Genomic DNA, 12,718 nt, shown 5'->3' with positions numbered 1-12,718 from the left:
CCCACTAATATATTTATTCAGTTGCCTGCCTATATTTTATACAGTTGTGTCTTTTTTTTTTTTTTTTTTTGAGATGGAGTCTCGCTCTGTCCCCCAGGCTGGAGTGCAGTGGCGTGATCTCGGCCCACTGCAAGCTCCGCCTCCCGGGTTCACGCCATTCTCCTGCCTCAACCTCTCCGAGTAGCTGGGACTGCAGGTGCCTGCCACCACGCCCGGCTAATTTTTTGTATTTTTAGTAGAGACGGGGTTTCACCGTGGTCTCGATCTCCTGACCTCGTGATCCGCCCGGCTTGGCCTCCCAAAGTGCTGGGATTACAAGCGTGAGCCACCGCGCCCGGCCACAGTTGTGTCTTAGATTGTCAACTCTAGAAAGTAGAGACCATTTTAAGATGTTCTTTTCCTTTCTTTCTATCCTTGTTGGATAGTACCCATATACAGTTAAGCAGGAAGTTTTGTTTTTAATGGCTTTATTTTGGATCAGCTATATTAAATAATGTTCCAAGTTATTTGGGATTAAAATTATCTTGAATATATTGTTTTAGAAAACTCAGTGAGGGTCAGCTAAAAAAACATGAGATTAGGAATTTAGAAGTCATAGATATTTGTATCTAATTCTTCTCTTACCTTTTATACTTCAGGCAATTTCTGAGGACTATTACCTTTTATTTTGTGATAAGTAAACTCAAATCATTCATGTCATCTTAATTATTTTAGGATGCAAGTTACCATTTAGTAAATTACTTCTTATGTACTTGTATTATTTTGAGCAAATTAATCACCTCATAATAATAAGCAATTTATTTTTCTCTCCAGAGATTCCTTTTCTCATAGCAGGAGACCTAGTCTGGGATTGTTTATCTGAACTTAGGTCCTCTCATAAAACCTTCAGTATAAAAAAATACTTTGTGAGTATTCGCAATGTAGAATGAATTGACTGCAGGAAGTAAACAAGCTGAGTTCTCCTTTCAAATGATTAGTGGCACAGTTGAGATGAAAAAATATATATATGTAATTATGCATTAAAATAAAACCTGCATGAGAAGCATTAAGGAAAGAAGTAAGAGCTGTGTTCAGCTAATTGAGTCTGCTACTCTGTCTGCCTTCTTGGGATGTAGATATGAAAAGGTAGGTAGTATACATTTTGACAATTTAAGTAGAGATAATGAGGATATTAATCAAATAATCTGCCCAGAGTAAAAATATGCAATATGGGATTCTTGAGAGAGAGAAAGAAAGTCAGAAAGGTAGTATAGGTATAGACTTTATCTTATTTTGCTTTCAAATTCGATCATTCATTAAATCAAGTTGGGAAGTTTCCTATTGTCTCCTAACAGTTTGCTTTCTGGTATAAAGCCAGAGTCATTATAGTGACACACACTATGTGAACTGTCCCTCATCTCTGATCTACTCATCTCACCATCATTTTGTGCCTCCTGTATCCCCCGTCTCACTGTTCTTCACTCTGCTTGTTATCCTGCCCTGGACTGCCCTTCCCTTTGCCTAGAATGCTCTTCCTCCAGATACCTGCTTTGCTCACCCTCTCGCTTCCTTCAGGGTTTTACTCACCACGTCTCTGAAGCTTCTCTGACTACCCTGTCCATCCTTGACACTTTCTATTGCCCTTCCCTGTTTTATTTTTTCCTGGGCACTTTTCACAAATTTGTGACTTACTTTACTCATTTGGTTATCATCTCCTTCTCTCTTCAAAACATTAGTAAGCTTCATGAGAGCAGAGATTTTGTTTCATCCACTGCTATCTCCCCAGTGCCTAGACTATTGCCTGGATGATAGTAGAAGCTCAGGGCATATTTGTTGAATGAATGAATGAATGAATGAATGTGCTTCATGTGGACTGCAGTTTAGCTAATAACAGCTAGCAAAGGAAGCAGCAGTGAGAGGGGTTGGAGGAGATCCAAGAGAGGGAGTTATGTGAGGAGTGTCAGAGTTTTAAGGAAGGAGTGTGCAGTTGTATGAAATGTCACAAATCAAATAATACAAGTTTGAATTTAGAATAAACGGGTGTTCGGGTGTAAATAAGATGTGCAGGCTACTGGGTTATTTACAATATTTAAATTTGCAGCAACTGAATTTTTTTATTGTTTAAATGTGAATTGGTCAAGATTTAACTTATACTTAATGTTTATGGGGTGCTTTGACCTTTAAAAACTGCATTTGCATAGTATTTCAGCTTCAATCCCACGAGGCAGTGTGGTGAATATTGTTACATACTTCAAGTCTGCATTTACAGCTGAGGAAATGCTAAGACTTGAGTAAATGCCTTTTGCTAGGAACTAGTAAAACAATGCAAAAAAACCCCATCTTTTAACCAGTGTTACTTTCTTTATTTACACAACTAATCTGATTTAGTCAATTTTATTTTGTATGTGTATTTGTAAGCTCATTAAATCATTTAGGAATAAAGATGTGGCATAAATTGACTAACAGTATATTACTGATGTGACACTGGTGGGAAGATTATGTCAAGAGACCTGGGCAGGCATAATTGGTACACTGTTAAGAGTGTTCAGTTTGCTTAGTTGATAAAGTTTCATGGATTCAAATACTCCTAGATTCATGTTTACTTTTAGATTGTTTTCAGGGGATGATCATGGACAGGATTATTTTTCCCCCAACTATAACATAACTGAGATAAATACTGTGATAACTACTCTGATAAAGCATTTTGTGACCTTCATCTTGGTTTATTTCTATATATTTTATGTGAAGCTGCAATTGAATATTTTCAATATCAAGTAGTCTAGCTGCTAAATAGTAACAGCTGCAAGGACCATAACAGTGCTGTAGTTAAACCCACATAGACATTTTCTGAGTTGAGAGGAGCCTAGTCTGATTTGTTTTGAGGTTATTTAATTAAAGTTGTCACTTTCGTGTTCAGTGTTCAAAATACATTATCCAGTACTTGATGGGTACTGTTGAGCGGGAAATATCTCCCAAGAGTTTAGAGTTTTGTTATGTTTTGCTGTTTTTTTTTTTGTTTGTTTTTTGGCTTATCAACTCAGATGTGAATTATAGGTAAGTAGGAAAAATACATCTTCTACTTTCTTAATTTTCCACTTAGCATTAGCTGACTTTTTATATGATGTGAATTCATTTTGTCCTCTCAAGTTGATTTTTTTAGCCTAACCATTCATATTTCAGTATGCAGTGAATAAGAATTTAAGCAAAACAAATTTTACGTTTTCCCTAATAGAAATCTATTCTTTCAAATGTATCTACTTAGAGTTGCTAAAATTCCAAAATTCTTGCAAAAATATCTTTTAGTTTTATAAAATTCACATGGAATGTTGTTTTGGCAGGTTTCTGAAGGTTTGTGGATCTGAATTAGTACGCCTTGAATTGTCTTGCAGCCACTTTCTTAATGAAACTTGCTTAGAAGTTATTTCTGAGATGTGTCCAAATCTACAGGCCTTAAATCTCTCCTCCTGTGATAAGCTACCACCTCAAGCTTTCAACCACATTGCAAAGTTATGCGGCCTTAAACGACTTGTTCTCTATCGAACAAAAGTAGAGGTGAGAATAATTTTCATCATTGCTGTTATAGTAGCCAACTGAATATTTGGTTTTCTGTAATTGCTCATAATAATGTGTTTTTTATTTTTAAATCAAGTTTATGATGCCATCTGACTACTCTGAAATCAGTAGAGCTGATTCAGTCATTGTGAAGTTATTTCAAACCTAATATGCTTTTAAATTATGCGGAAATGTTCTTCTCTGTGCTCTTAAAATTTTTGTGATGCTATTTATGTTCCCAGGAAAAAAAATAAGCAGTTGGTTGAGGTAAGCCAAAATGCTGGCAGGGAATGAATTAGAGAAAGGTAGGAGGATAGTATGTAAGAGGACATTTGCTTGCAGTGGGAGGAAACAAAGTGGTATTTATCCTGGACCAGACTTGGAGGTTAAAATTTGTAATACCATAGTTAATGAGTCTCATTAAAAAATGGAATCATGTCATATATATTAGTCTACTTGCTTTTTCACATAATATCTCTAGGACATGTTTCCAGGGTCAGTGCATATATTATCTAACTCTTTTACTGAAATAGTATGTGTTATACCATAATCTATTTAATATTCTCCAAATGATCAACATTTAGTTTTTCCAGTTGTTTTCCTTTTACAAACTACCTAGCACTAACATTCTTCTGTGCATAGTTTTTTTTTTTTCTTTTTTGAGACGGAGTCTCACTCTGTCACCCAGGCTGGATTGCAATGGTGTGGTCTCGGCTCACTGAAACCTCCACCTGGCCAGTTCAAGCGATTCTCCTGCCTCAGCCTCCTGAGTATCTGGGATTACAGTCACGTGCCACCATGCCCAGCTAATTTTTGTATTTTTAGTAGAGATGGGGTTTCACCATGAGCCCGTGCATGGTTTTACACATACTTACTATTACTGCTGTTGGATAGAGTCCTAGAGGTGGTATTGCTAGGTTAAAGAGTATGTGCCTGGGCCCCTGTAGTACATACTGTTTGTCATATACTTTTTCCCTCTGCTCCATGCATATTGGCCTTCTTTCTATTCCTTGAGTGTTCTGACCTGGTCCCAGCTCAGGGCTTTTGTTTTTTTGCCTGTCTGGAATGTTTGTCTAGCTCATTATGGCTGCCCTTTTTTCAGCTCAGTGTTCAACTTGCATATTTTTTTAGAGATGGCTTCCTGGACACTGATAAAATGTAGCACCCCTTCTAGTTTGTTTCCTTCATATCATCAAGTTTTATTTCCTTTTTAACATCCTTGTCACTCTCTGAAATGATACTTGTTCTCTTGCTTATTTTCTGTCTTCTCACATTAGGATATAATGGTCGAAGCCTTTTTGGTCTTTTTCATTGCCATGTTTCCAGAATCTAGAATAGTACTTGGTAAAGATTGGCCATTCAGTAAATATTTGTTAAGTAAATGAATAAAGATAACCAAATTACTTTTACAAAATGATATACCAGTGACTTGGGAGACTGGATTAGTTCTGGTGGGAATGGTTTGGTTACCAAGAGAGCAGGTGGTTGTAAAGCAAGGATGCCCTTTGTGTTTGGCCTCTTTGCACTGTCTGCTTCCCCTTTGATCTTCTGCCATGTGAAGACACAGCAGGAAAGCCCTTGCCAGAAGCCAAGCAGATGACAGTGCCATGCCCCTTGAAATTCCCAGCCTGCATACCTGTGAGCTAAATAACCTCTTTTTCTTTGTGAGCTACCCACCCTCAGGTATTTTCTTATAGCAACACCGAAGGAATTAAGATGGCATTACTCTCAATTTTGGGCAAAATATTTAGCTAGACTTTAACAGGTGACCTGGCAGGGTGGAAAGAACACTTTGATTCTAGTTCTAGCCCTGCCAGCAATAAGCTTGGTAATCTAGGTGAAGACATTGTCTCAGATTTCCAGATTTTTTATTTGTAAAATGAAATAATTATTGTCCCTGAATGCCAGATGATATTAGCCTGTGTTTTCATTGGTCTGTGGTGAAATGACTCACCATTTGTGTGGGTATAAAATTGCTAGCTATCTTTTCTTGGGTAGGACTGTTCATTCTGAAATTATGCCATGCCTGCTTTTTACTGGCACATTTACTATTTTATGGGCCTGTGTACTATAAACTGAAATCCTCTGAGCAAGGAGGATTTAAATGCCTCATTTAAAATTTTCTGATTGTTTAATAAGAAATATAGCATGCATAATTATTAAATGTAATTATTAAATGAGCCTTTGAGAAGAAAAATAGGGTAAAAACCAAAAAAAATTAACTTGCTAGGCATCTTATATCTATCGTGGCTTGTGAAAATATATCCCATGAGATGTTTTTGAAATGTTATATAGTAATGTGATCTAAGTATTAGTCTACAGTTTTCTTAAATTTATTTCAGACTGATAGATATGACCGAATTTTTTAAGTGTGATTTATGAGGATTAAGAAGATTTCATATCTCAAGAGTGGAAATTTATACATACGTACCTAGGTCTAGATAGCATAAGCTCTGGTTTCCCTCAGTTACTTAAATATAGATGTAAAATCATTGTACGAATATATTAAATAAAATTTAGGTTGTACCCTCCGTTACTTCCTATTACATTTTTTTATTGGCTCATCTGGTAAAATATCATAAACACTATGTAATTTTTCTGACATTGAATATGTAGAAAAAAATTATAAAACTGAGTTTTCATTGATCTATGGTTGACTTAAAATTAAAGATGCTGTTATTTTAGTGATATAAATGGCAAATGTGAAATTTAGAAAATCTTACCCAGGCAGTGTTTACTTTTAATGCCTCCCAACTCGTTGCTTTCTACCTATACTTCACTCTCTTATTATCTCCTCATTCTTGGGATCTATATCAGAGTCCCACATGGGCAGTAAGTAAATTAGAAAAAGGAGAGATGGCAAAATAATCAGCTGATTTCTTTGAAAACAAACAGAAGCTACAGCACTAGTACTCATGTCAATCTGTAAACACCTCCACTGTCACTTAAGCAAAGCGTTAGGTCACCTCCTTCTTCCTTTGATACACACACTCCTTTTGCCTTGCACCTAATGATGTTGGTGGATGAGAGCAAACAGAGAATGAGAAGACGATGTAGGAGACTGGTCTCTCTTTAAATGTTCCACAAAATCACTGGCAGTATATTCTCATATTCTAGACTCTGTTTTGAAGAAGGAGCAGTAATTGATTACAAATGCCTCAGCTTGCTCTAAGGACATATGTGAAAATAAAAAGAAGATAATAATTTTAGTTTTCTTGGAGAGGTTATTTTGTTTTAAAAGGGCTACGAATTATCTGGTACCACTTTAACCCTGTTTTCTTGAACCCTACAAAATTCTAAAATAAGCAAAAATTAGTATTACAAAATATGGATTGTATTATAGCATATTAACCTCACAGAGACCAGTTTATGATACAATACTGTTACATTTTACATGCCTTTACATAATTTGCATTAATAAATATAGTATATTTATGCCATTTTACAAGACTTAGACAAGTCCATAAGCATAGTGAATAAAGCTTTTGAGGATTTTGAAGACCTGGATTTTTAGTCCCAAAGTTTGGGAAAAGCTACTGAATATATTCTGTTGGCTGTCCTAGACATTTTGCATTATTATTTCTTTACACCAGTCTAAATAGGGTTGGTGGTATTCTCATCTTTACACATAATTAAATTAAGGTGTCAAAAGATTAATAAATTGCCTACTGGCACAAGCAATAGAGTCAGGATTTGAACTCAGGTCTTGTGGCCTTGGTGTTATAGTTAAAATCATAACATATATAAAAGCATAGACTAGTAGTTATTCTGATAGCTTGGCTATTTATCTAAAACAAGGATTTTCTTTACTACTTATTATTTCTAATTTGTAGCTGGTAAGGAGATACAACATAGTAACTAACATATGCAACATTATAATCCATGATAAAAATACAAACTATTAAGTTTATGTTTTATAAATATCTTCTGCAGGAAAATGGATTTTTTGTCTTTTTACTATGAACAAGCTTAGTCTGAAGTCTTAGTTGTTCTGAATTTATAAATCACAATTTGTTATTCAAATTAATTTAGAAACATTTAAGTGAAAGTTTGTAGAATCAACAGATAATTAACTGCTTTAAGTAAATAGTTTATATAGGCCTGCTCTCAATTTTATACTATAATGGAGAGCAGCATTGAGACAGATAATCCTCAAAATAATTTTGACATGTAAAATGATGTGTTGTTGATAGCTAGGTGATGTATTCTTAAGTGGTTAGCCATAGCCAGGCGTGCAGCAGGCCTGATGACTCAGTAAGAATGAGACCTCAGGAGAATAGAACTGTGGCAGGGTCAGAATTGTCTTGTACGCTGATGTGGTCCCTCGCTGCATCAGTGGTTGTTCAGAATTTTTAGCCTTATAAGATAGTAAAATATAGTTCAACTTGGTTTCTTATTTCATGAGATCTTTTTCTTTCTTTAGATGTGTTTAGGATTACAATGAAAAATGACTTCATCAGAGAAATAACAAATGTCTTATAAATTTAGCAAAGAAAATTCACTAAGTAAGCTATGTGCAGAGTCAGTGGCATATATTTGTTGAATTTCATTAGATGCAGAGCATTAAATACATGCCTAGTAAAGAAGAAGATACTATTACATTAATAAAAGACAGAGTGGATGGGTATACAGTAAGCCCAAATATATGCTAGCATTGTCACAGGCTTGTCCTTAGTTGGAGGATGATCTGTGTTGGGAAACCTTTTTAGAAGAAATTACTCTTGAGCTGAGATTTATGCCCTGTTTACTGTGTAATCCCAGAATTACTAGTGAAATGGGTTGGTAAATAGGGTAATTTTTTTTCCTCCTGAATTTGGTGGATCTTTTAGAGTTGAATAGACAGCACTTTCTGCAACTGATGGGAATTTAGACAGGAAGGACACTTCAGTTGTGCTTAGTTTCTTCTTCTACCATCCGTGGCATGGAAATAATTAGGCACTATAATGATTTAAAGGACTTAAGTTCAGTCTTTTTGGTTCTTTTCTTCTCTTTTCATAAGATTCTTATTATGTACAATAAAGCATTGATTGCAAGTACTCCTTTATGATGTATTTTCATGAAAGTAGAGCTGTAAAAATCTAGCCCATTCAGCTGGGCTCACGGGCTCATGCCTGTAATCCCAGCACTTTGGGAGGCTGAGGCAGAAGGATCACTTGAGATCAGGAGTTCAAGACCAGCCTAAGCAGCATAGCAAGACCCCATCTCTACAGAAAATTTAAAAAATTAGCTGGACATGCCCCTGTAGTCCCACTCAGGAGACTGAGGTGGGAGGATCGCTTGAGCCCAGGAGGTCAAGGCTGCAGTGAGCTGTGATTGTACCACTGCACTCCAGCCTGAGTGACAGAGCAAGACCCTGTCTCAAAAATAAAATAAATCTAACTCATTAAATTGATTTTTAAATACTTGAAAAAAAACTTTTATTTTGAAATAATTTCAGACTTACAGAGAAATTGAAAAAAAAAAAGATTTCTTATGTACTTTCACCCAGGTTCCCCTACTATATGCATAATCGTTTTATTGAACCATTTGAAAATAAGTTGAAAACATAATAACCCTTTACCCCTGGGGCATTATAAGTGAAAGACATAATTTGCCCCTAAAAGGTCATGTATCTGTAATGTACTTTCAAATACTTGTGTTATGGGCTGAATTGTATCTCCCCAAAATTCGTACATTGAAGTCCTATCCCCCCACCCCGTACCTAAGAATGTGACTGTATTTTGAGACAGGGTTTTTAAAGAGGTAATTAAGGTTAAATGAGGTCATTAGGGTGGAGCCTAATCCAATATGACTGGTGTCCTTAAGGAAGAGGAGATTAGGACACACACACACACACAAGGAAGACCATGTGAAGACAATGGAACAAGATGACCCGCTACAAGCCAGTAAGAGAAGTCTTAGAGGAAACCAACTCTGTTGACACCTGGATCTCAGATTTCTAGCCTCCAGAATTGTAAACAAGTAAATTTCTGATGGTTAAACTACCTAGTCTATGATACTTTGTTATAGCAGCCCTAGAAAACTAATACACCTTGTGTAGGATAGCATAAGAAAAACTTTTAACATAGTGCATGAGAGTGTCTTTAAGATAAGTCCCACACATGTACTAAAACAATCTGGACTATTGTTAGAAGTTTGAACCTGTTTACCTTTTCTCTGTTTGGGGAAAAAAAAAAATCTGGAGTCAGGGGTGAGAGTGGGGCATGACAGGTAGCTCAGTAAGAATGTTATTCTGTTGCTTAGCAGCAGACTAGAAAACCAGGAGTGTTTTTTAAAAGTTAGAGTTATAAATGGAACACCTGCATCCAGTTTTGATTGCCTCACTTCAAGAATGATAGAGCATAAATTGAAAGAATCTGAAGAAGTGAAAAAACTGATTATAGGTATTGTGGGGGACTAGTATATGACAGTAATCCATAAGTATGGTTCAGCATCTGTTTACTTGGCCTACTCAGCTGTGTCGACAGTTTCAAGGACCCCTCTGCTTTTATCTTCATGAACTAGAAGACAACAAAAGAAGTTGATCTTTACTTCTGTAGCATATTAACACTCTCCTATTTTTTTCTTTTTGTGCCAGTTTATTTGGCAGAGCATATATATAAGTAAAATTGCACACCACCCTGTTGATGAAAGCGGCTGGGCTTTCTACAAAAGATATATTAACTGTCTTTTGAAAGAGTGTGATTTAATTTAGTGCTATGAATTTGTTTTCTGACATGCGTATATGGTGGTCTCCTTACTGCATTCTTACTTGATTTAAACAATACATTATTGTATTTTGGTAAGTAGAGCAGGGATGGCCTTTCTTTTAAAAGAGCCATTGCAACTAACAAAGTCAGACTATAAGACCAAACTCATTGGCAAATGAAGAGGGTGGCTTCTCACCTACAGAGCCAGTGCTGGTAACTAAGACCAGGGTGAGAAATTAAAATAGAAAAGAACTGGCTTCGGTCACCTAAATTAACTAATGCAGGATGTTGTTAGTTGTCATCTAAAATGCAGTCTATTTAAAACAAATGTTAATATAGCTAGATAATATATAAAACAGAAAGATATTAGTAATTACTTTGTTCTTAAACACAATCAAGAATCAATAGTTTTAATAGCTGATAAGTTTAATTATCACAGTTAAAACTAACAAACTTTCTTAGAGTCCTTGGTATGTGTCTCTAGGCTATATTTCTGTATCCTGATTGGCCTTGTAGAACTTTCACTGGGAATAGGCGACTTGGTGGGGTGAGTTTGTGTGCCCTGAATGAATGGATTGTAGTCCAGTTACAGTCAAGAAGCCTAACTTGTGAGTGCAGTGGTGGGGGAGATCATCTTTTAATGGGGGCAGACTCCTTATCAAACACAACCATGACAGTGACCAATAAGCCAGGTATAAGAAATCTACCTGGAAAGGACACCATTCATTAGAGATGGCTGATTAGCCCATCCTCTCACTGTTGGCATGTCCTGAGGAAAGCCAAATTATAGGACTGTAATATGTAAACTGCCATGTCTTTAAATTTTTTTTTTTTTTTGTAGAGATAGGGTCTCACTGTGTTTCTCAGGCTGGTCTCAACCTCCTGGGCTCAAGTGATCCTCCTGCCTCAGCCTCCAAGTGCTTGGATTATATGCATGAGCCACCACATCCAGCCCCATGTCTTTTTGACTGCGAATCTCTGCATCCATTGTAGGTTGTTATGCAAATTGATCAGTCGACTGATCAGTTGAGTATCTGTGAGGAAAGATGTATTCGACTATATTATTGTAGGAAAGATCCAATACAGTGATAAAAATAGGCTTCAAAATGAGACTGCAGGGCAAGGCAAAGGTGTGTGAACATTTAGTCTTAGATTTTGTTTCATCACACACAAGGATTTTAATAATTTGACAAATTATCTGAACCTTAAACTGAAACTTGTATGTTAGAGCTAAAATTCTGAGTCTGTGGTCTAGGGTAGCTATTAAACATCTACAGTTAGGTTTAGAGAACTTTCTTCTTTTTCCTCAAAGGCAGTGTAAGGAACTTTATTAATTTTTACAATTTATGATATTTAGCCTTTTCTTTTTAGAGATCTGTCAGAATTCTAACTCCCCACCACAATGTTGATCTTAAAGTTGTGAAAGACAATATTATTTTCAAGTTGTGATTATGTATCAGTATATAATCTATACCATATTGTGTATTTGAACTGTATAAAAGAATAACTTCTAGTAGATGGTTCATAGCAAATCTGGATAAAGTAATTGAATTTAAGTATTCTAAAATGGTGATTATTTCTACATATGTTTAGTTTCAAGTACTTTAAATAGTTCTCATAATACTTCAACTTTTTTGTTGTTTTTTTTGTTTGTTTGTTTTTGAGATGGAGTCTCGCTGTGTCGCCCAGGCTATAGTGCAGTGGAGCGATCTTGGCTCACTGCAACCTCCGCCTCCGTAGTTCAAGCGATTCTCCTGCTCCAGCCTCCCGAGTAGCTGGGACTACAGGCATGTGCCACCATGCCCGGCTGATTTTTATATTTTTAGTAGAGATGGGGTTTCACCATATTTGCCAGGCTGGTCTCGAACTCCTGACCTCAAGTGATCTGCCGGCCTCAGCCTCCCAAAGTGCTGGGATTACAGGCATGAGTCACTGCACCTGGCTTTCAACTTTTATTCTATATTCTTCTTCACCAAGTTTATTGAAATTGGAAGCGTGGAGCAAAAAAAAATTTAATTAGAGAAAGATTTACACTTATACATGTATTTTACACTCCAGTAATTGAGTGGTTGTGTTCTTAGGATTTCTTTGGAGATATTTGTTATGCAAATTTATGAATTTTCATTTAGTGAATATACTTTTATAAAATTTCACCACCTTACTCTGACATAGTGCTCTGATGTGTTTGAAATGTAGTATAATCAATGAAAGTACATTTGTTTCTGATCATGTTATATAACTAGTCTATATTTTAGCTGTCTTTGTCTGTAATATGTACACTTGTTACCTGTCCCTTATTAATATGCTTTCTAGGAGTCATGTTTTAGAATGGAGAATACTAATTTGGAATCCTATATTGAGTGTTATAATTAAGGGTTACATTCTTTATTAAAGATAACCAACAATTCTTAACACTGAGCAAAAAAAGTCATAAACTAGTAACAGCTAAAAACTTACATTAATGTAAAATAGCAAACATATTACTGCATACATTGATT

At 35.9% G+C, this 12,718-nt stretch overlaps 1 protein-coding gene across 3 annotated transcripts in view; it reads left to right on the top strand.

Annotated features, from left to right (window-relative positions):
* Window positions 1-12,718, top strand: part of FBXL4 (F-box and leucine rich repeat protein 4) — a 69,748-nt gene that overhangs the window by 40,381 nt on the left and 16,649 nt on the right. For 2 of the 3 annotated variants that reach the window (XM_032155656.2, XM_058435419.1), the window contains one exon: window positions 3,318-3,531. In XM_032155656.2, coding sequence (XP_032011547.1) covers window positions 3,318-3,531 — 214 coding nt within the window. The remainder of the gene's footprint in view (window positions 1-3,317; window positions 3,532-12,718) is intronic. The other variant, XM_058435420.1, reaches the window with a different exon arrangement.

Source organism: Hylobates moloch, unplaced genomic scaffold, assembly GCF_009828535.3.
Source record: "Hylobates moloch isolate HMO894 unplaced genomic scaffold, HMol_V3 SCAFFOLD_2, whole genome shotgun sequence".
NCBI classification, from domain to species: domain Eukaryota; kingdom Metazoa; phylum Chordata; class Mammalia; order Primates; family Hylobatidae; genus Hylobates; species Hylobates moloch.
The sequence above is the reverse complement of the archived record's forward strand: the minus strand, read 5'-3'. Positions and strand labels throughout refer to the sequence as shown.